The sequence below is a fragment of the Mus caroli genome, chromosome 1 (assembly GCF_900094665.2).
Source record: "Mus caroli chromosome 1, CAROLI_EIJ_v1.1, whole genome shotgun sequence".
Classification (NCBI taxonomy): Eukaryota; Metazoa; Chordata; class Mammalia; order Rodentia; family Muridae; genus Mus; species Mus caroli.
Genome location: NC_034570.1, coordinates 60,413,512 through 60,433,695, shown reverse-complemented (window position 1 = coordinate 60,433,695; position 20,184 = coordinate 60,413,512). Strand labels below are relative to the sequence as shown.

The 20,184-nt window shown below is 38.3% G+C and overlaps 1 protein-coding gene across 9 annotated transcripts in view; it reads right to left on the bottom strand.

Annotated features, from left to right (window-relative positions):
- Positions 1-20,184, bottom strand: part of Unc80 (unc-80 homolog, NALCN channel complex subunit) — a 196,319-nt gene that overhangs the window by 90,596 nt on the left and 85,539 nt on the right. For 5 of the 9 annotated variants that reach the window (XM_029478005.1, XM_029478013.1, XM_029478006.1 and 2 more), the window contains exons 24-26: positions 7,577-7,712; positions 4,545-4,616; positions 4,278-4,411 (exon numbers count right to left, since the gene is read on the bottom strand). In XM_029478005.1, the coding sequence (XP_029333865.1) occupies positions 4,278-4,411; positions 4,545-4,616; positions 7,577-7,712 (342 nt within the window). The remainder of the gene's footprint in view (positions 1-4,277; positions 4,412-4,544; positions 4,617-7,576; positions 7,713-20,184) is intronic. The other 4 variants (XM_021162288.2, XM_021162282.2, XM_029478018.1 and 1 more) reach the window with 1 other exon arrangement.

Sequence of the window (20,184 nt, the reverse complement as noted above, 5' to 3'; positions counted from 1 at the left end):
AATGGAAAGAGAGGCCCATTGGACTTGCAAACTTTATATGCCCCAATTTAGGGGAATGCCAGGGCCAAAAGAATGGGAATGGGTGGGTAGGGAAGTGTGGAGCGCTATGGGGAACTTTTGGGATAGTATTGGAAATGTAATTGAGGAAAATATGTAATAAAAATATTAAAAAAAAAGGTGAAGAAGACACATTTCTATTCTTGTTACTAAAAGGCTGCTGTTCTAGTCTTGGACTTTGTAGGTTCCTTTCTTTGTGCTTCCTGTAACTCTTCTAGTTGCTAATAGAGTCTCTATTTGTCACAGGCCCTGATGTGCAGCCTAACTTGTGATCCTCTCAGTGCTGAGATTCCTGATGTCTGCTGTCATGCCAGTGCTGCCTGTGTGCTCAGTCTAAGCAAAGTGGCTGGTTAAGAAAATAGAAGGATTCATTTTCACTGACAGGTCTCAGGCCAACAACTGCTATTCAAGGAGATGCGATCATTAAGTTTGTCTTCAGTATATGATAGGATACATAAAAGATAATTCCTAATAAGAGTCGCTGAGTAGAGCTTTAAGAGATAAAGGGCCAACAAAAGTGACTGAGCTAAACAAGACATGTTTTTATGAAAATTGCAGCTATTCTGAAAACATGCAAACAGATGTATTCTATGCTTTCCCGAAGACTGTTATTAATCAGGAGGTTGAAAGGAAAGATATTGAAGGGAGTCTGCAGGTCGGATATTTTGTTGTGCTTGACTTTAAGCTGAGTGCATGTATTGGATTGTCTTGGTTTGACTTTACAGAGTACTTTCAACAGATTGGTGAAAATGACAACTCAGAATCAATACAATGTCACAGAGGGAAGTAGCTGGAATTTCCATTTCCAACAGTCAAATTGTACAGTTTTGCAATCCCAGTGAGGCTAATTTTCTCTGGAAAACAAGCATTCCATTCATAAATCTTTCCAACTTGAAAATGTCCATTTTTTTTAAGGATGTGAGGAAATGGGTCTTCTAGAACATTAGAAAATAAAAGCCAAAGATTGTGCTCCATGGTAGGTGAACACTGACTCCTTTATCCAGCTTCTGGACCCACCCTGGGAATGGGGTACTGGACTTATTCATGCTGTTTGGTTTTAACAGCAGGAGGTGTGGGTTGTAAAACACTCTTAAATAGAATTTTGTGTGGAAAAGAGGAGAAGGTTTTGTTTGGCTCCCCAGGTTAAGTTGCAGGCAGACTGGGATGAAAGGACCATTGGTTTCTATTAGAGGCTTATAGGTCCAAGGTGTTTCCTGTTAGCCCATACTCTGAGGATTTATAGGCCTTGCATCTTATTTCTATGTGTAGTGAAATAAACAGTGCACAGCACATGACTGTACTTTTATGTGCCAATATGTATAGTATGTGTGTGTGTGTGCGCGCGTGCACGTGTGTATGTGCCTGTGTATGTGCGTGCGCATGTGCATGCATGTGTGTGTTTGTGTGTGTGTGTGTGGTATGCCATGTTTTCTATCAAACCATAATCCATAAGAAATTCTATAAAAATGACCTGTTTAAAAATGTTGAGAATCTAAACATTGATGTCACTTATATGTCACACTATAAACCAGAAAACGCTTTAGAAGTAAGCGTCTATATGAACAGAGGAAATGTTAGTACAAAAGAAAACTGGGAAATGATTTATGAATAACGTTGGCTATAAAATCCCAGTTGTTTGTAGGGTAAAGGAACATGGGTTCCTAGATATTTCCATCAGAATTAGTGGAGATTGCTGCACTGTCAAACACTGTATCTGGAAGTACTTTCTCCAGTGATTTCTAAGCCAACCTTTGAGATTATTTTATTTTATTTTTATGCTTATAACTACAGTTTATTCAGAAACATAAAACTAAACAGTTGGATATAAGCTGATACCTGCCACTGAGTCGGGTGATTATATGAATGAAAGGTTTTTATGTAATTTTTTTTTTAATTTGGATACTGAATCTGCTAATCTTTCAGTCATACTCTTAGTTTCTAGGAGACTCAGTTTGTTTATTTTTTAAAGGTGATGGATATTACCAATTTACAGGAATTTCTATACAGGTTAAAATACTGCAATATGGTCCCCCTTTTTGTTTGTTTGTTTTGTTGGTTTGGTTTGGTTTTAGTAAAGCTTAAAATCTTGACTCTTACTTTGGTACAAACCCAAAATAAGAACAATTTTTAGACATTGGAGTTCATTGTAGTAAGGCTGTACTTCAATGTCCCTCACATCATCAAAGGATTTTACCTCTATAGTAGCTAGGTTAAGAGTTGACAGTTCTGCTGTGCCAAGGAATGAATTGTAGGCACAATTATTTGGATACAGATTTCCTGCTATGATCAAAGCTATTTGACTTGAGTGATTATCATAATTCTCAGCCCACAGGGAACAAGTTACATTCATTTAAGACATGGTGTGTGTATTAAGATGGTCTATCTATGAAGTCATTCATCAACTGTTTCAATGAACAATGGTTCTACTTGGAGGATGGCACAGACATTAAGTGAGGGTAATATTCTGGTTCATTGACTGTGATGATTTTGAAAAGCATTCATCTCAGAAAAAAAGAATAACTTATAAGGTCATCTTCTTCAAAGCTGTGTATAGTAGCCTGGGCTGGCATTTGTGTTCTCTTAGGGTCTGTATAACATCTGTTCAGGATCTTCTGGCTTTCATAGTCTCTAGTGAGAATTCTGGTGTAATTCTGATAGGTCTGCCTTTATATGTTACTTGACCTCTTTCCCTTACTGGTTTTAATATTCTTTCTTTGTTTAGTACATTTGGTGTTTTTATTATTATGTGACTGGAGAAATTTCTTTTCTGATCCAGTCTATTTGGAGTTCTGTAGGCTTCTTGTATGTTCATGGTCATCTCTGTTTAGGTTAGGGAAGTTTTCTTCTATAATTTTGTTGAAGATATTTACTGGCCCTCTAAGTTGGGAATCTTCACTCTCTTCTATTATCCTTAGGTTTGTCTTTTCATTGTGTCCTGGATTTCCTGGATAGTTTGGGTTAGGAGCTTTGTGCTTTTTGTGTTTTCTTTGACTGTTGTGTCAGTGTTTTCTATGATATCTTCTACACCTGAGATTCCCTCTTCTATCTTTTGTATTCTGTTGGTGATGCTTGCATCTATGACTCCTGATCTCTTTCCTAGGTTTTCTATCTCCAGGATTGTCTCCCTTTGTGATTTCTTTATTGTTCTTATTTCCATTTTTAGATCTTGGATGGTTTTGTTCATTTCCTTAGCCTGTTTGATTGTGTTTTCCTGTAATTCTTCAAGGAAATTTTGTGTTTCCTCTTTAAGGGCTTCTAGCTATTTACCTGTGTTCTCCTATATTTCTTTAAGGGAGTTATTATTATTTCCTTCTTAATGTACTCTATAATCATCATGAGATGTGGTTTTAGATTGAATCTTGCTTTTCCAGTGTGATGGTGTATCCAGGACTTGCTATGGTGGGGGAATTGGGTTCTGATGATGCCAAGTAACCTTGATTTCTGTTGCTTATGTTCTTAAGCTTTCCTTTCGCCATCTGATTATCTCTATTGCTACCTGCTCTTGCTATATCTTATCGGAGCCTGTCCTTCCTGTGATCCTGGTTGTGTCAGATCTCCTCAGAGTCAAGCTGTCTCAGTGATCTTATGATTCTGGGATCCTGTGATCCTGAGATCCTGGGTGTGTCCAAGCTCCTATGAGTCAAGCTGCCTCTGGGATCCTGAGATCCTGGTGTGACTAAGCTCCTAGGATCCTGTGTTCCTGTGATCCTGGGTATGTTAAAGTGCCTGGGAGTGGGGTTTCCTCTGGGTGTTGTGGGACTAGCTGAGGAATTCATACCCAAGGTCTGCTCAGGGCACCAGCCCATAACAGAAGGACCCTGTGCCACTGGTCAGGCAGTGTTCATGGATCCCTGGATCCCACTGGTCCCAGTTACTTCCAATGTTGGGACAGATGTTGTGTCCTCCTTACCTCTGATCCTCTGATGCTGGGTGTGTTAGAGCACCTGGGAATGGAGCTTCCTCTGGGTGTTATAGGCCTGGCTGAGGAGTTTGTGCCCAAGGTCTGCTCAGAGCCCTGGCCAGACCGGAAGAGGAGCTATTATTTTAATAGATGAACTAGATTGTCTTTTTAGGTCTGAAAAGCCTTTAGTTAAAGTTTTAAGTTACAAAAACACATAAGATCTTCAAGCATTTAAAGATTCTGGAGGTATAGGAAACCTAGCCTTCAGTTTCTTGTTTTCAAGTAGCCTGGCTATTGACACCACATTGCTTCAACATACCACGAGGGGCTCAGTGCGAGGTCTAGGCAGACATGAAAAAGTCTCCCTCAGGAAGGTGGTTATCTCCAGGAGAAGTTGACATGCTGCCATCTTCAAGGCAAAGGGACAACCACATTTAGAGGGGTTCACAGTACCTAAGAAAAAGAAAGAATTCTTCATGAGAAGACAAACCAATAACAAATAGAGGGTCATGGTGTGATGGACCTAGCTACACCCATGTAAACTCAAACTGCACATGAGAATATTTTCTACACAACCTCAATTTACCTACTCCTGTCAGCATGACTTGGGCATGGCCATCCACCTCTCTTCTTCCTCTCTGAAGCTCTGTAACGGGTGCTTTAGCATTAAAGTATCAGACAAGCAGAAGTCAGTGTTTCCATTACAGTACTATAGAGTAACACAACACAGCTCCAATGTCCCCAGAATCCAGTTGGTGAAAACTAAAATTGAAATTGGTCTTGTATTCAGTCAAGACTTGACGGCATATATGACAACCAGCTTGGTTTGGAGCCGTCAAATCCTAGTAATGATATTAAACAGTTTTGTTTGTTCGTAACAGGGTCTCTCTCTATAGCCTTGGCTATCCTGCAACTTGCTCTGCAGACCACGGTGGCCTACAACTCAAATAGATCTTGCTTCTTCATCCCAAGTGCTGGAGTTATAGGTATGAACCACCCACCTCAGTTTATACCACACTTTAATATAAGCTTTCCTGTCAAAGTATGACACAGCTGTACCAACTGATAGTCTCTTTCACTCTATAGAATACAGTTGTTGTTGTTTTTTTAACTTTGTCAGACATCAAATCTATTATAGACCAATGACTCAAATTTGTACTAAATACAGATAATGGCCAAGGGAATAACAGGATTTAAAACTGTCAGGATTGGTTGAGAGATCTGTATTAACATGAACCCTGTATAAATATCCTGGTTACTTTATCTTCAGAAAAGAACAATGCCGTCTAGCATCCTGACTCTAACAAAAGAAAGAAAATCGTTATCAGTTGAATAAATCATGTCATCAAATTGTCACAATATCATTATGTATCAATAATTTTAAAAATTTCCAAAATTGTCTCTTGGGCATAATGAGATTTCTTGGCTGAATGGTACACATGATTTTTTGACACAGAAGGTAGATGTTACAGTCTTCTGAAGACATCTGGCTTATTTTTTCCACCAGAGAACCATTGCTTTTTCGAAATAGTTAATACATGGCTGAAAATCTGCCTCTCATTAGGAAGGGAAGAGATAAGCTTGCACGGAATTTCCAAACAAACATGTGCTTGCATTATATTTAGCGTTGGAGTGCAAAGTTAGCTAAATCACACATAACAACCTCATAATTAGTTGGTGATCACAAACATCAGTCTTAAACTCAAGATCAAGACTACTCTGAGCTACACAGGAAGACCATGTGTGGACAAAATGAATAATAAAAATAGCCAAATACCAGCTACTCATTGTAAACTTCTGGATTTGTTTGTTCATTTCTGAGGTTCTCTGGTAGGTAGTGACCTTGGCTGTGGTCTAGTCTCTTTCCTGATTATTACCTGGTTATATCCTGTTACAATGAGCAAAGATGAAGCTCTATATGACCCAAACAAAATACTGATGTACCAGACATAACATATGAATGAATGGAGCTTTTGCATTTGATGTGGATTGCACACTGCAACCTATGAGGATGTACTCATTTAACATCTTTCAGATCCTTCCATTCTAAATGACCTCTGAGTGGCTTCCAACATATACCTCTGGCAGGCTGACACGCATGACAAGCCTTTACTAGGTTTTGTGACTACTGGAAAGTCACTCTCTAGCATTTAGTGTATGAGTGAAATTAAACACCAGAGTTTTTCCAAAAATAGACTAGGTTATCTTCAGAGTCAACTTTTGTCATTGAGTTGATATGTCCATTCAATATTTTCTCAGCAGAGATGTTGAGGTTTTTCTCTCGCTTTATAAGGTATGAAAAGAGAACAAAATAATAGGAAAAAGTCCTTGATGCAAGAGAGGAAAGGAACACGGTGAGAGATTTCCTTGATTGTTAAATCTTTTCCAATTTGTGTCACAAGGTTAGGGCAGATTTGGCATGCATTAGCCAAGAATAACCCTTAAAAAATAACCAGAGAACTTGAGTTGCAAATGAAGAGGAAAGGTTAAATGGAAAGATGTCACTGTTTCCATTGTGGAAAGATGCAGATTCCACAGCCCACTGGAATTTCTACTCAACAGAATGCTGCACCCTCCCTAAGGCTTGTATAGTACACAGCATGGATCTCTACAAAGGTATTCTGTAGAGGATCTAGCAAGAATACTCTTGTCTTTAATTCTATGACAAGTCTAAGTAGATACAGCACAGGACAGTCATAGTTTAAGCAAACTTTGAATTTCTTATTAATACTGAAATATGCTTTGATTAAACTATTCAACATTATTCTTTGGAATGCATCTCTTTGTGTGTAGCACAGTGTATAAACTTGCTACAATAGGTGTGTACACACGGGCACGGGGACACACATGCTTGTGCATGAATGTGGAGGTTGGAGATTGATATCAAGTGTGTTTCTTGAAAAGCTTCCCACATTCAAACACCTTTGTTCTCAGACAGGCTCTTTCAGTGAATCTGAAGCTCGTCCATTCAGTGGGGCCAACTGGCCAATGAGTTCTATGGACTTTCCTGTCTGTCTCCCCAGTGCTAAGGTTATAGTCTCCCACAACTGTGTCCAGCTTTTTAATAGGGTTTGTGAGGATCTAAACTCAGGTCCTCAGGCTTGTGCAACAAGCAGTTTTCTGATTGATTCATCTTTGCAGCCCCTGGAAAGCATTTGTTGTTTGATTCTATTTTGCACAGTGCTTTTAGTTTAACAGGATAAAATCTGGAAGGGGGGAGAATCAGAGAGAGAGAGAGAGAGAGAGAGAGAGAGAGAGAGAGAGAGAGAGAAGCAAAGCAAAGCAAAGCAAAACCTTCTTGGAAAGTAAATTTTTCACAACTGCGTTCTCTCGCAGAGGCTTAGTATGACTATAGATAACAAGAGTCAGAGCCTAAAAGGTAATGTGCCTTCCACATTGCCTGCAGTGCTTTGTCTAGCTGCCTTCTCATCCTGACTTTTGCTTGATCCCTCCCATGCCCCACCCCTATGTACATGCTTTACATTCACATGGGGAGAAGGGGAATGGTCTGTGGGAGATGTAGGAAGGTGGAGAGAGAATGAGAGAGGAACAAAGAAGTGTTCCTAAAGCAGAGTTTCTTACAAGCAGGGGCTCTTGTAGTAAAGGGAGTCTCCTTACTGTCATCTAGAAAGTCCTCCTCCTCATCCTCCCTCCGCAGTCTTCTCTTGGTTTCCTCATCATAGATAAGGCCGAGCAGGTTAGCAGGACTCTCACTCTCTCCATGGCACAGCTCGTTCAATCGGATGCCAATTGCCTACAGCAGAAAAGGAAGGAAAGGAACACCACAAAGGGTGTCAGACTCTAAGACAATACAAAGTCCCTCAAGAGTGGATGTGATTTTCCACACAGCCCTCTTCTGTATTCTATGTGTTGTCACCAACAGTTTTGCCAATATGGGAATCTAGAGATGGAAGGAACACAGATGTCTCCAGGGTCATTTGTTCTAAAGATGTGTTTAAAAAATGGAATGGACATTTTTATATGCATATACAAACATTTTTATGAAACAATTGTCTATATTTATTCAAAGTTCATTCATTTTGTAGGTCTGATGTAAGGAAGCAATCAAGCAATGGTCTGTCTGTCTCTGTCTGTCTGTCTCTGTCTCTGACTCTCTCTCTTTCTCTCTCTCTCTGTGAATTTGTGGTTAAGTGTACAGGTATGTGCATTTGTGCAAGTGTGGAGACAAGAGGTTCGTATGTTTGCACACTCTCACCTACTGAGCCATAGCCACATCCTACATGTAGGCATTTGTTTTTAAATAGAGAGATTACAACAGCAAAAAAATAAGAAAGTATCACTCTTTCGAAAACATTTGATTATACTTTTTTTACAAGAGTATCAGTGCCATGCTAGTGGGTTTGGAAGTTGGCAAGAACACTATTCCTGTGGTTTTATTTATATTACCATTTATGTATGCACTTATTGGCATTTATGGGCTTCTCCCCATCCCATGATAGTAACTTAGTAAGAAATGTTAACTGCTCTTCTGGTAGAGCTTCTAAAAGCCACATTAGAAAGAGGACATCTAATAACTTGGCACACTGACAATATTGATTCTAACATGGCATACACAGAATCAAACTCTGTTTTCCTGAATCATGGCACATCGTTCCACAAGTTATGGAGAGGAATTTTCCTCAAGAGGTAAATACACTCTCTCTATTCAGTTCCTTTTGTATCTAAACATTGCAGAGTATGTGATAATGAGAGTCAGAGCCTTGGGAAGGAGTTTCAAGGATAAAGTAAAGTGAATACTGCTATCGGGTCAGACACTCTTGTGCTCTGTGCATTAATAAAAAAAAAAACACAACTCATTTTCTTCCATATCCGCATAGCATACTTAAGAAATACTTAGCAAGGAATTAGACTCACTGCTGGAGACCAACCCGTACCCATGAACAGATGTACAAATTGCATCCAGAATACTTTCGATAAAAACATGACTGTTTTGAATGTGTTCAGCTTCTGGAAACAAAAAGGTCTTTGTAAGATCTGGAAATAAGTGACAAACTGCAGACCAGGGAACAAAAAAAATCTAACAAGAACATACTAGAAAAAGTTGTCACAATATCCCCCCAGTTGTACTTGCTAATTTTGGAAGGCTTAAACAAATAAAAGATGACCATAAGCAGCATCACCAAAGACTTTGTTCTGAGGATGAGGCGTGATCAGTGAGACTCAAAGGAGAAATTTTTTAATATTAATTTTTCTGGAATATTGTAATTTAATAATTTAAACTCCAAATTTATAAAAAAAATCAAACCTAAACTTGCCTAAGTTACAGTTTAAAGTTCCACATCTCATCCAAGGCTTGAAGGATGTCTTAAGGAGACATAATTCCTTTCTTCCTCCATTCCATGAAATATTTATAAAATGAGATGTTTGTAAGGTTTGGAATGAAACACGAATATACACAAGCTGTTCAAGTGCACTGGTGTCTATTGTACATGTGCGATGAATTATGAATGCATTTACAGGAAGATCACTGACAAACAGGGAAGTTACAGAGGTTAAGAGACTAGCTGAAGGCTGTGGACTGAATTCGAACATGTTTGTCTCCTATCCTTTTCCTTACTACACTCTGCGTCTTTTGGGGAGGTAAGAACATGTTGAGTGGCACATTTACTGGTTCAGAAGATACACAACCATGTATCTCATTTCTACAGACTTAGAGCAGCTGATGTGTTGGCTGACTGAAAATGGAGCTAGATGTTCACTTAAAAGAAACTAAAAGTTTCTATGATTTTGGAAGTAAACCAGGCATTCAGGGACTCACCGAGAAATCACTGAAGAACAACTTTTTTTTTAATGGAGAAAATACACACGGAGGACGGAAAGGTATCTGAGGACTGGGTAGCCTAATGAACCATTGGAATTAGAGGGTCATTGGGCTTTCTGCTGAAGAAGGTAAAATATAAAGCTTGAATTCAACATTTATAGAAGTCTACTACTTATATAAATTTATATTTTATATATTATTAATTATATAATATAATCATAACATTGAATATTAAAATATATAACACAATAATATTTAAGTTATAAGGTATATTTATATTATGGACGTTTAAGTTAAATAGTTTTATGTTATGAGCTAAATCAAATTCATCATCCATAATCTTAGAAATTATTTAAGCAATGATTCCAACCTGAGCAACTTGGGCCTTAACTCAAGGGAAAGGGAGAGGGGGCATTAGATAATTTTCTTCTCACCAAACAGCCAGAGTTTATAGAATGAGTCACAGGGGCCAGGGCTAGAGGTTGGGACCTCAGTATGAACTTTCCGTTCCAGATAGATTGTGTCCAATGGACAGGACCTTACTGGCAGTATACAAGATGGATTATAAGGCATGCGGATGAGAGAAAATGGAAAATAATCATCTAAATTGAAGTAACAAAGCTCTGACCTATGAGGCATTGATTAGGAAAAGGTAGGATCAGCAGAGAGAGATTTGGAATGTGCTAAATAGCACACGTGTCAATTGCTGGTAGTACCACTAATGTAAGCCAAAATCTTAGACATGTTTGCAGATGAGTGTGCATTTAGGAAGAGGTGTTTTATTTTGTTCAAACTATTTTGTTTGGAGATATAGAGAAAATGCCTTCAAGATGAACTTAGCAATGCAGACCTGGGGTTTGAAAACTTCTCTGGACAGAACATTCTGTGCTAGTTCCTCACATCAAGCACTGGACATACAGGAGTTGAGTGACACTGATGAAAGTCACACAAGGAGAAATTATAAGAGATCTTCAGGCAATAGATATATGGGGAGGAAAGAGGTGAGGCCAGGGAGGAGGGCACTCCTCAAGTGAGGTAGGGAGTCTAATCGGGTCCAAATGTTTCAACATAGTGAAGTGAGTGGACGTCTTCTGAAAATGTGCTTTTGTTTTGAAAATCCACATCAACTAACTGACTCCAGATGGTTCAAACTTTTAGGAAATGTATGTTTGTGTGTGTGTGTAACTATGTATGTGTGTATATACATATTTGTATGTTTGTATGCAATTCACCACCAAAGGATTGGAAATAGCAAGTGTTACTAAAAAGGCCTTTAAAATTGCTTTACATAAAAATAAAGGGGCCATCTGAAAAGAGAAAATAAAAATAACTAAAAACTGTCTTGATTATGTATCTTAGTGGCCTCAAATCTCATTATTTATTTTCTAATTTCACCAAATTTAGGCAGGGGAGTCCCCCTGATCTCACTGAGGTTCTAACACATGCATATGGAAGAGAAGAGGGGGATAAAATCCACATTCTAACAGTTGCATAGCTGTGAGTTTGCAGTTCACTTGTGTGGGAGAGTTTTGATGTTCTGGCAGAAGAGGGTAGGAAGAATGATGTGACAGAGAGCTTTGTAAGTTTTGTAATAGAATATGCTCCTGTTGCAGACTGTCTCAATTAAAATAAGAAGAAAATGAGTCAATCACAGTTTTAATTATATCAAGTTAATAAAGTGTGAAGAAATATTAGAGTTGGAACAACATCAATATGATTATGGTACAAGAATTATCATTTGAAGATTATTTAAAATGGTGGCCCACACATTATTGAAATTAAATGTATTTTTCTGTGTTAATGGCAGATTGTTAATCTTGCTATATTTAATTATGGTAAATAGATAATCTTATTTAATTGGCCTGTTTATGTTGCTTTATGTTATAGGCTTTCAAAAATACCAGTGATACATACATCTCTATGTTGCAGATTAATGAGTGGAATAACAGACCCGTTCAGGCCTCACACATTCTCTCTGTTCTCTAAACACAGGAAATGATGAAGAGGTGAATCATCTTGGGGCATAAAACACATAAATTCAACATAGGTTTGATTATTAATCATACTGAAGACCAACAAGGAATTGGTATGATATGACGGTCCCTTTTAACTATATCAAAACAAGGCCCAGAGGTACTTTTCTCAGAGAGACACTATGCACATCTGGTGAATATGTTTATAATTTATGAATTCTTGCAAACGTCTCCCAATATATTTTTATGTACTGTTTAATGTTATTATCAGAGAAGGGTCCATCTGTGTTAGTTATTTATAGCTTATTATCTCTTTGCATGGGGAAAAATAGAGAAGTTAAGCACTCCATCTTTTAGCTAAAAAGAGTTGAAAGGCTGAAAAAAAAAAAAACCACTTTACATCTCCATTTTACTGGGGAGTAAAAAATGTCCAAAGTTCCTGGACTTTTGAAAATAAGAATTTTTTTTTTTTTTTTTTAATTTATACTACTGAAAGCAGAGATAGATGTTATTTTTTTTAAGACAAAGTCTTTGTATGGTACAGTTTACGGTAATGATAGTCCATTTTTTTTTTTTTTTTTTTTTTTTTTTTTACCAGCAAAGGGTTGAAATGTTTTAGTTTGAAACAGAAGATGTAGAGTGTTGGAATAAGAAAAACCTTTATCCTGCTACTGCCATGTGGGGGTATAAATTTCCAATCTGATGATTTTGCCTTGATAACAGACAATGTAGTCTCATAGAAAAAAAATATCACCCCCAATTTCAACAGGATTATTAGGCCAAGTAATTGGGAAAGAGTATTCAATATTTTAATAAGAAAACTAAATATGAAAGAAAGAGACTGGGATCTGCAAGTCTGCTTAACAAAAATGCTTGGGCTATTGCTTGAGATTGACCAGAGGAGAGGCCATTCAGGATGAACTCATGCATGGACTGGGTGTTGAGTCTCAGTGAGAGGTTCATGTTCAACTGGAAGGAAGACAATAGCGCCAGCTTCCTTCAACTATCTATCTTACTTTCCCTAGAATTTTATGTTCATATTTCTGTCTTTTACATTGCGTTACATCATAACTCTCCCACAAACATGTTTTACAGAGAATTTAAGGCCCTGTCTGTGAAGAGTGTTTAGAGAGAAACTGCCATTCCATTCTTCACCTCCAACCTCACCTATGTTATGTTTCCTCCACTGATCCTGCTTTGTTCAGTATGATACATGCCTTTTAAGATTTCTTTTCTTGCTTCTGGTCTGGGCCAGTTCCCTGAGCAGACCTTGGTTGTGAACTCTGCCGCCAATCCCACAACACTCAGAGGAAGTTCTCCTTCCAGGATTCTAACACGCCAGGATCATAGGATCAGAGATGAGGAGGACACAACATTTGCCCCAACACCAGGAGTATCTGGGACCAGCAGGACACAGACACCCAGGAACTCTACCCAACCAGTGGCTAGGGTTTCTTCCAGTCTAAGCTGGTGCCCTGAGCAGAACTTGTGTTTGAACTCTGTCCTCAGCTAGTCCCATAACACCCAGAAAAGTTCTACTCCCAGGTGCTCTAACATGCCCAGAATCCCAGGATCCCAGCATCCCAGGATCCCAGGATCCCAGGATCCCAGGAGCTTGGTCACACCAGGATTTCAGGGTCCCAGAGGCAGCTTGACTTCCAGGAACTCTGACACACCCAGGGTCTTAGGATCCCAGGATCCCAGAATCACAGGATCACAGAGACAGCTAACCTCTGAGAAGTTCAGACACAACCAGGATCACAGGAAGGACAGGCTTCAGTCAAGTATAGTGAGGGCAGGTAGCACTAGAGATAATCAGATGGCAGAGCCAAGCATGCTTATATTGTTAACATAAGCAACAGAAACCAAGGTTATTTGGCATAATCAGAACCCAAGTCTCCCATAGCAGGTCCTGGATACACCATCACACTGGAAAAGCAAGATTTGAATCTAAAAATCACTTCTCATGATAGAGGACTTTAAGAAGGACATGAATAACTCCCTTAAAGAAATTCAGGGGAATACAGGTAAACAGGTGGAAGACCTTAATGAGGAAATACAAAATCCCTTAAAGAATTACAGGAAAACACAATGAAACAGGCAAAGGAAATGAACAAAACCATCCAAGATCTAAAAATGGAAATAGGAACAATAAAGAAATCACAAAGGGAGATAATCCTGGAGATAGAAAACCAAGGAAAGAGATCAGGAGTCAAAGATGCAAACATCACCAACAGAATACAAGAGATAGAAGAGAGAATCTCAGGTACAGAAGATACCATAGAAAGCATTGAAACAACAGTCAAAGAGAACAGAAAAAGCAAAAAGCTCCAAACCCAAAACATCCAGGAAATCCAAGACACATTGAGAAGATGAAACTTAAGGATGATAGGTAGAGAAAAGAGTGAAGATTCCCAACTTAAAGGGCCAGTAAATATCGTCAACAAAATTAATGAAGAAAACTTCCCTAACTTAGAGAAAGAGATGCCTATGAACATACAAGAAGCCTACAGAACTCCAAATAGACTGGATCAGAAAAGAAATTTCTCCAGTCACATAATAATCAAAACACCAAATGTACTAAACAAAGAAAGAATATTAAAACCAGTAAGGGAAAGAGGTCAAGTAACATATAAAGGCAGACCTATCAGAATTACACCAGACTTCTAACCAGAGACTATGAAAGCCAGAAGATCCTGGACAGATGTTATACAGACCCTAAGAGAACAAAAATGCCAGCCCAGGCTATTATACCCAGCAAAACTGTCAATTACCATAGATGTAGAAAACAAGATATTCCATGACAAAATTAATCTTTCCACAAATCCAGCCCTACAAAGGATAATAGATGGAAAACACCAATACAAGGAGGGAATCTACACCCTAGAAAAAACAAGAAAGTAATCTTACAACAAACCCAAAAGAAGATAGCCACACAAACATAATTCCACCTTTAACAGTAAAAATAACAAGAAGTAACGACTACTTTTCCTTAATATTCCTTAACTTCAATGGACTCAGTTCCCCAATAAAAAGACATATACTAATACATAAACACGACCCAGCATTTAGCTGCATACAGGAAACACACCTCAGTGACAAAGACAGACACTTTCTCAGAGTAAAAGGCTGGAAAACAATTGTCTAAGCAAATGGCCCCAAGAAACAAGCTGGAGTAGGCATTCTAATACTGAATAAAAATCAACTTTCAACCAAAACTTATCAAAAAAGATAAGGAAGGACACTTCATACTGGTCAAAGGAAAAATCTACCAAGATGAACTCTCAGTTCTGAACATCTATGCTCCAAATGCCAGGGCACCCACATTCATAAAAAAAATTTACTAAAGCTCAAAGCACACATCGCACCCCACACAATAATAGTGGGAGACTTAAACACCCTATAGGAATGGACAAATCAGGAAACAGAAACTAACCAGAGACACAGTGAAACTAACAGAAGTTATGAACCAAATGGATCTAACAGATATTTATAGAACATTTCATCCTAAAGCAAAAGAATATACTTTCTTCTCAGTACCTCATGGTACCTTCTCCAAAATTGACCATATAATTGGTCCCAAAACAGACCTCGACAGATACTAGAAGACTGAAGTAATTCCATGCACCCTATCGAATCACCACAGATTAAGGCTGGTCTTAAATACCAACAAAAACAATGGAAAGCACACGTACACATGGAAGCTGAACAATACTCTACTCAATGATAACTTGGTCAAGGAAGAAATAAAGAAAGAAATTAAAGGCTTTTTAGAGTTTAATGAAAATGACGACACACCATACCAAAACTTATGGGACACAATGAAAGTAGTGGTAAGAGGAAAACTCATAGCTCTGAGTGCCTCCAAAAAGAAACTGGGGAGAGCTTACACTAGCAGCTAGACAGAACACCTGAAAGCTCTAGAACAAAAAGAAGCAAATACACCCAAGAGGAGTAGGTGGCCAGAAATAATCAAATTCAGTGCTGAAATCAACCAAATAGAAACAAAAAGAACTATACAAAGAATCAACAAAACCAGGTGCTAGTTCTTTGAGAAAATCAACAAGATAGATAAACCCTTAGCCAGATCAACCAGAGGGCACAGAGACAGTATCCAAATTAATAAAATCAGAAATGATAAGGGAGACCTAACAATGAAATATATCTTAAATAATTATTCTGTCTTTTGAATATTAACAGTTGAAAATATTAAAATCATGTTCTACAAACAAACAAAGAAAAACGATTTCTTTCCTTTTCTTCTTTCTTTCTTTCTTTCTTTCTTTCTTTCTTTCTTTCTTTCTTTCTTTCTTTCTTTCTTTTTTACCATAGCTACCAAACACATTTAGGGTAACATTTCTATTCCCTAGAGAAAGAGATTTCACAGAAGCTCTGTGTATAGGCCAATAAATTCCTTCATCAAGAGAAAATAAAATATCAGCAAGGTGACAAAGTAGCATTTATGACTTAATTTTGGATGTCTGGGGACAGACTGGAATATGGGTGACAAGAGTCAGACAGATTTAAGGTGTAATCAGAGAATTGAGGAGCAAGAACATTTTCCAAATAAGTGATATTGTGGAAGTCTTAAAACTTTACTAAAGATTTATATGATTATCTTCATTTAAGAAAGACAATAATGAAGGGCTACCATTTATTAAGGTTTTAATTTGTAGGCAAGATAGTTCCAGCTAGATCATGAATATACTTTACCTTCTTTAAAACATGGGTGTCAAAAACTAAACTCTGGGGTATGAATTGCCCTAATCAAGTAGAATGAACAGTTGATATAAAATTCTGATGTCAGGTATTCATGTGTTGTCACATTCAATAATTTATATGTATTTACCTTAATGTTTGATACAATTAAGACACATATAGTGTAACAGTATCTATGTTATGTATGTATGTATGTATGTATGTATGTATCTATCTATCTATCTATCTATTTATCTATGTATCTATGTATCTATGTATCTATCTATGTATCTATGTATCTATCTATGTATCTATCTATGTATCTATCTATGTATCTATCTATGTATCTATCTATGTATCTATCTATGTATCTATCTATCTATCTATCTATCTATCTATCTATCTATCTATCTATCTATCTATCTATCTATCTATCTAGTGTGTGTATGTGAACACATTTGTAGGCCAGAGGTCAAACTTTAGCATTGTTCCTTAAGCAGTACCATTTTTGTTTTATGAAACAGAGTCTCTCACTGGTCTGGAGCTCGCCAATTAGTCTAGGCTGGCTGGCTAATAAGCTATCAGGACCTACCTGTCTCTGTCTCCCCAGTATTGGGAGATCAAGTATGTGCTACTATGCTTGGCTTTTTCTTGGGGACTAAATTCAAGTCTTCATTGGCAAATGAAGTGGGGTATCATCCCAGCCTTAGTTATTCTTACTTTAATATTCCAGTAAAATGGTAGCAGATTATTCCACAGTGAGTAGATGGAGACACAAGAAATTTATACAATAAGCACAAAGTCAATGTTTCAGTGGGAAAAGAAGTTTAGAATTCAGGCTCAAGAAACTGGAAGCAACTCAGATATCTCTCAACCGAAGAACAGATATAGAAAACGTGGTCCATTTACACAGTGAAATACTATTCAGCTATTAAAAACAAGGACATCTGGGGGCTGGAGACATGGCTCGGTGGTTCAGAGTTCAATTCCCAGCAACCACATGGTGGTTTACAAGCATCTGTAATGGGATATGATGTTCTCTTGTGGTGTGTCTGAAGAGAGCAACAGTGTATTTAAATACATAAAATATATACACAAACCTTCTAAAAATGAGGAAATTGTGAATTTTGCAGGGAAATGGATGAAACTAGAAAATATCATCCTGAGTTAGGTAACCCAGATCCCAACAGACATGCATGGTATGTACTCACTAATAAGTGGATATTAGCCAAAAAGTGCAGAACACCCAGAATATAAGCCACAGGCTTTAAGAAATTTAATAGAAAGGAAGGCCCAAGTGTGGATGCTTCAATCCCACTTAGAATGAGGAACAAAATAATCATGGGACTAAGAGGGAGGGAGAGAGGGAATTGTGTGGGAGAAGGGAGGGGGAAGTGTTGCAGGATCAGGTATTTGGGGAGATAGGAGAGTATACCAAAGTGCCAGGAGAATGAATGGAAAGATGCAGCTGAGGTGTGTGTATGGGGGGCAGGCAGAGGCAACCTCTAGAAACTCCCAGAGACCTGGAACATGAGAGGCTCCCAGGACTCAATGGGGATGACTTTAGCCAAAATGCCCAACAGGTGGGAGATGAAACCTGAAGAGACCACCTCCATTAGATACACAGGGCCCCAGTGGAAGGATGTGGGTCATTATCCCACCTTCACAATTTTTGACCCAGAATTATTACTGTCTAAAAGAAGTGCAGAGACAAAAATGGAGCAGTGACTGAAGGAAAGGCTGTCCAGTGACCAGGCCAACTTGGGATCCATCTGATAGGCAGGAACCAAATCCGGATACTATTACTGATGTTATGTTGTGCTTGCAGATAGGAGCCTAGCATGACTGGCCTCTGAGAGGCTCTACCAGCAGCTGACTGAGACAAATATAGATACTTACAGCCAACCATTGGACTGAGGTCGGGACCCCTATGGAAGAGTTAAGGGAAGGATTAAAGGGACTGAAGGGGATGGCAACTCCATTGGAAGACCAACAGTGTCAACTAACTGGGACCCTTGTGAGCTCCTGGAGACTAAATCACTAAGCCACCAACCAGAGAGCACATATGTAGCAGAGGACTGCCATGTCTGGGCATCTTGGGGGGGGTGCATCCTCTTAGATGTGAAGGGGAAGGGGAATGGGGTAAAGAATTTAGAGAAGGTGGACTAGGAAGGGGGCAATACTTGGGATGTAAATAAATAAATTAATTAAAAAAGAGAGAAAAAATAATTCAGGCTCATAAAGGGGTCGGCACCCCTATAGGTGGAACAACAATATGAACTAACCAGTAACCCTGAGCTAATGTCTCTAGCTGCATATGTATCAGAAGTTGGCCTAGACGGCCATCATTGGGAAGAGAGGCCCCGTGGTCTAGCAAACTTTATATGCCTCAGTTTGGGGGAACACCAGGGCTAAGAAGTGGGAGTCAGTGGGTAGGGGAGTGGGGGGGTGTTCTGTGGGACTTTTGGGATAGCATTTGAAATGTAAATGAAGAAAATACCTAATTAAAAAAAAGAATTCAGGCTCAGTATGTTTGGTTTCCAGCCTAGTGAACCTTCAGCTAATAATTATGAATCTTAATGTTATGCCAGGCACATGATGGCAGGAATTTACTAAAGGATTTTCCTTCCTTGTGTTTCTATGACTCTGGTGTATCTTGTGTCTCATGATATAGTTTTTGTTTATATGGCTTGACTTGTGTAAACTCTTGAGTTTAATATTAAATAAGCATAGCAGAATGTAGGGAAAATATAGTGGAGCTATGTACCGCTGGTTTCTCAAGACTAGGTGCCACATAGGAAGAAAGTCTTTTATCTTCTATAAACTGTGCAACAGAACCCTCCCTCCAAAAGGCAGTGCCAAGTACTGATTATGAATGCTAGCATTAATAAAGATTGCTGTCTGATATTTATGAAACATACCTTACATAGGTTTTTTTTTGTTTTTTGTTTGTTTTGTTTTTAACATAGGATAGTTATATAAGATAATTCTGAAAGCAATGGGAGGGGAGGCCCTTGGTCCCAGGGAGGTTTGATGTCCCAGAGTAGGTGGGAGTGGGAGAGTGTGGGTGGGTGGGGAAGCACTCTCATACAGACAAAAGGGAGGGAAAGGGCAAATATGGGATGAGGGGGTGGCGGAGGGGTAGCTGGGAAGTGGGATATCATTTGAGATGTAAATGAATGGAATGATTAATAATAATAAAAGAAAAAAATAAGATAATTTAAAGAAAATTCAATAAGAGAGAAAGGTTAATGCATTCATATTTACAGGCAGATAGCACAGGGTCTTGGTACAGGGCATGCCTTCTGAATTAGTATGCAAAAGAGATAAAGAAGACTGGAAGCAGAAAACCCTGAATCAATGACATTAATGGATACAGTCAGCAGAGACATTTAGGGAGTTATACCTATAGCTTTAAGTATTCTGTAAGGATACAGGGATATTGAGTATGTTACATGCATTTATGTTTCTTCCTGTTTAAACTTAGCAGAAAAAAAAACCCTAGTCTTCTCAAATTTCTTTTTATTATTCACCTTCTCCCTTCCTGTAGTGAGGAAGTTGGCATTCTAAGTGTCTATTTTATTAGAATTCTTAAAACATTCATTTCTTAGTTATTTAGTCATTCACATGCATATGTAGGTAGAAGGTATGTCAAAGAAAGAAAATAAAAATCTATCAGGAGGGCATCATCCTGAGTGAGGTAACATATTCACAAAGGAACTCACACAATATGTACTCACTGATAAGTGGATATTAGCCCAAAAACTTAGGGT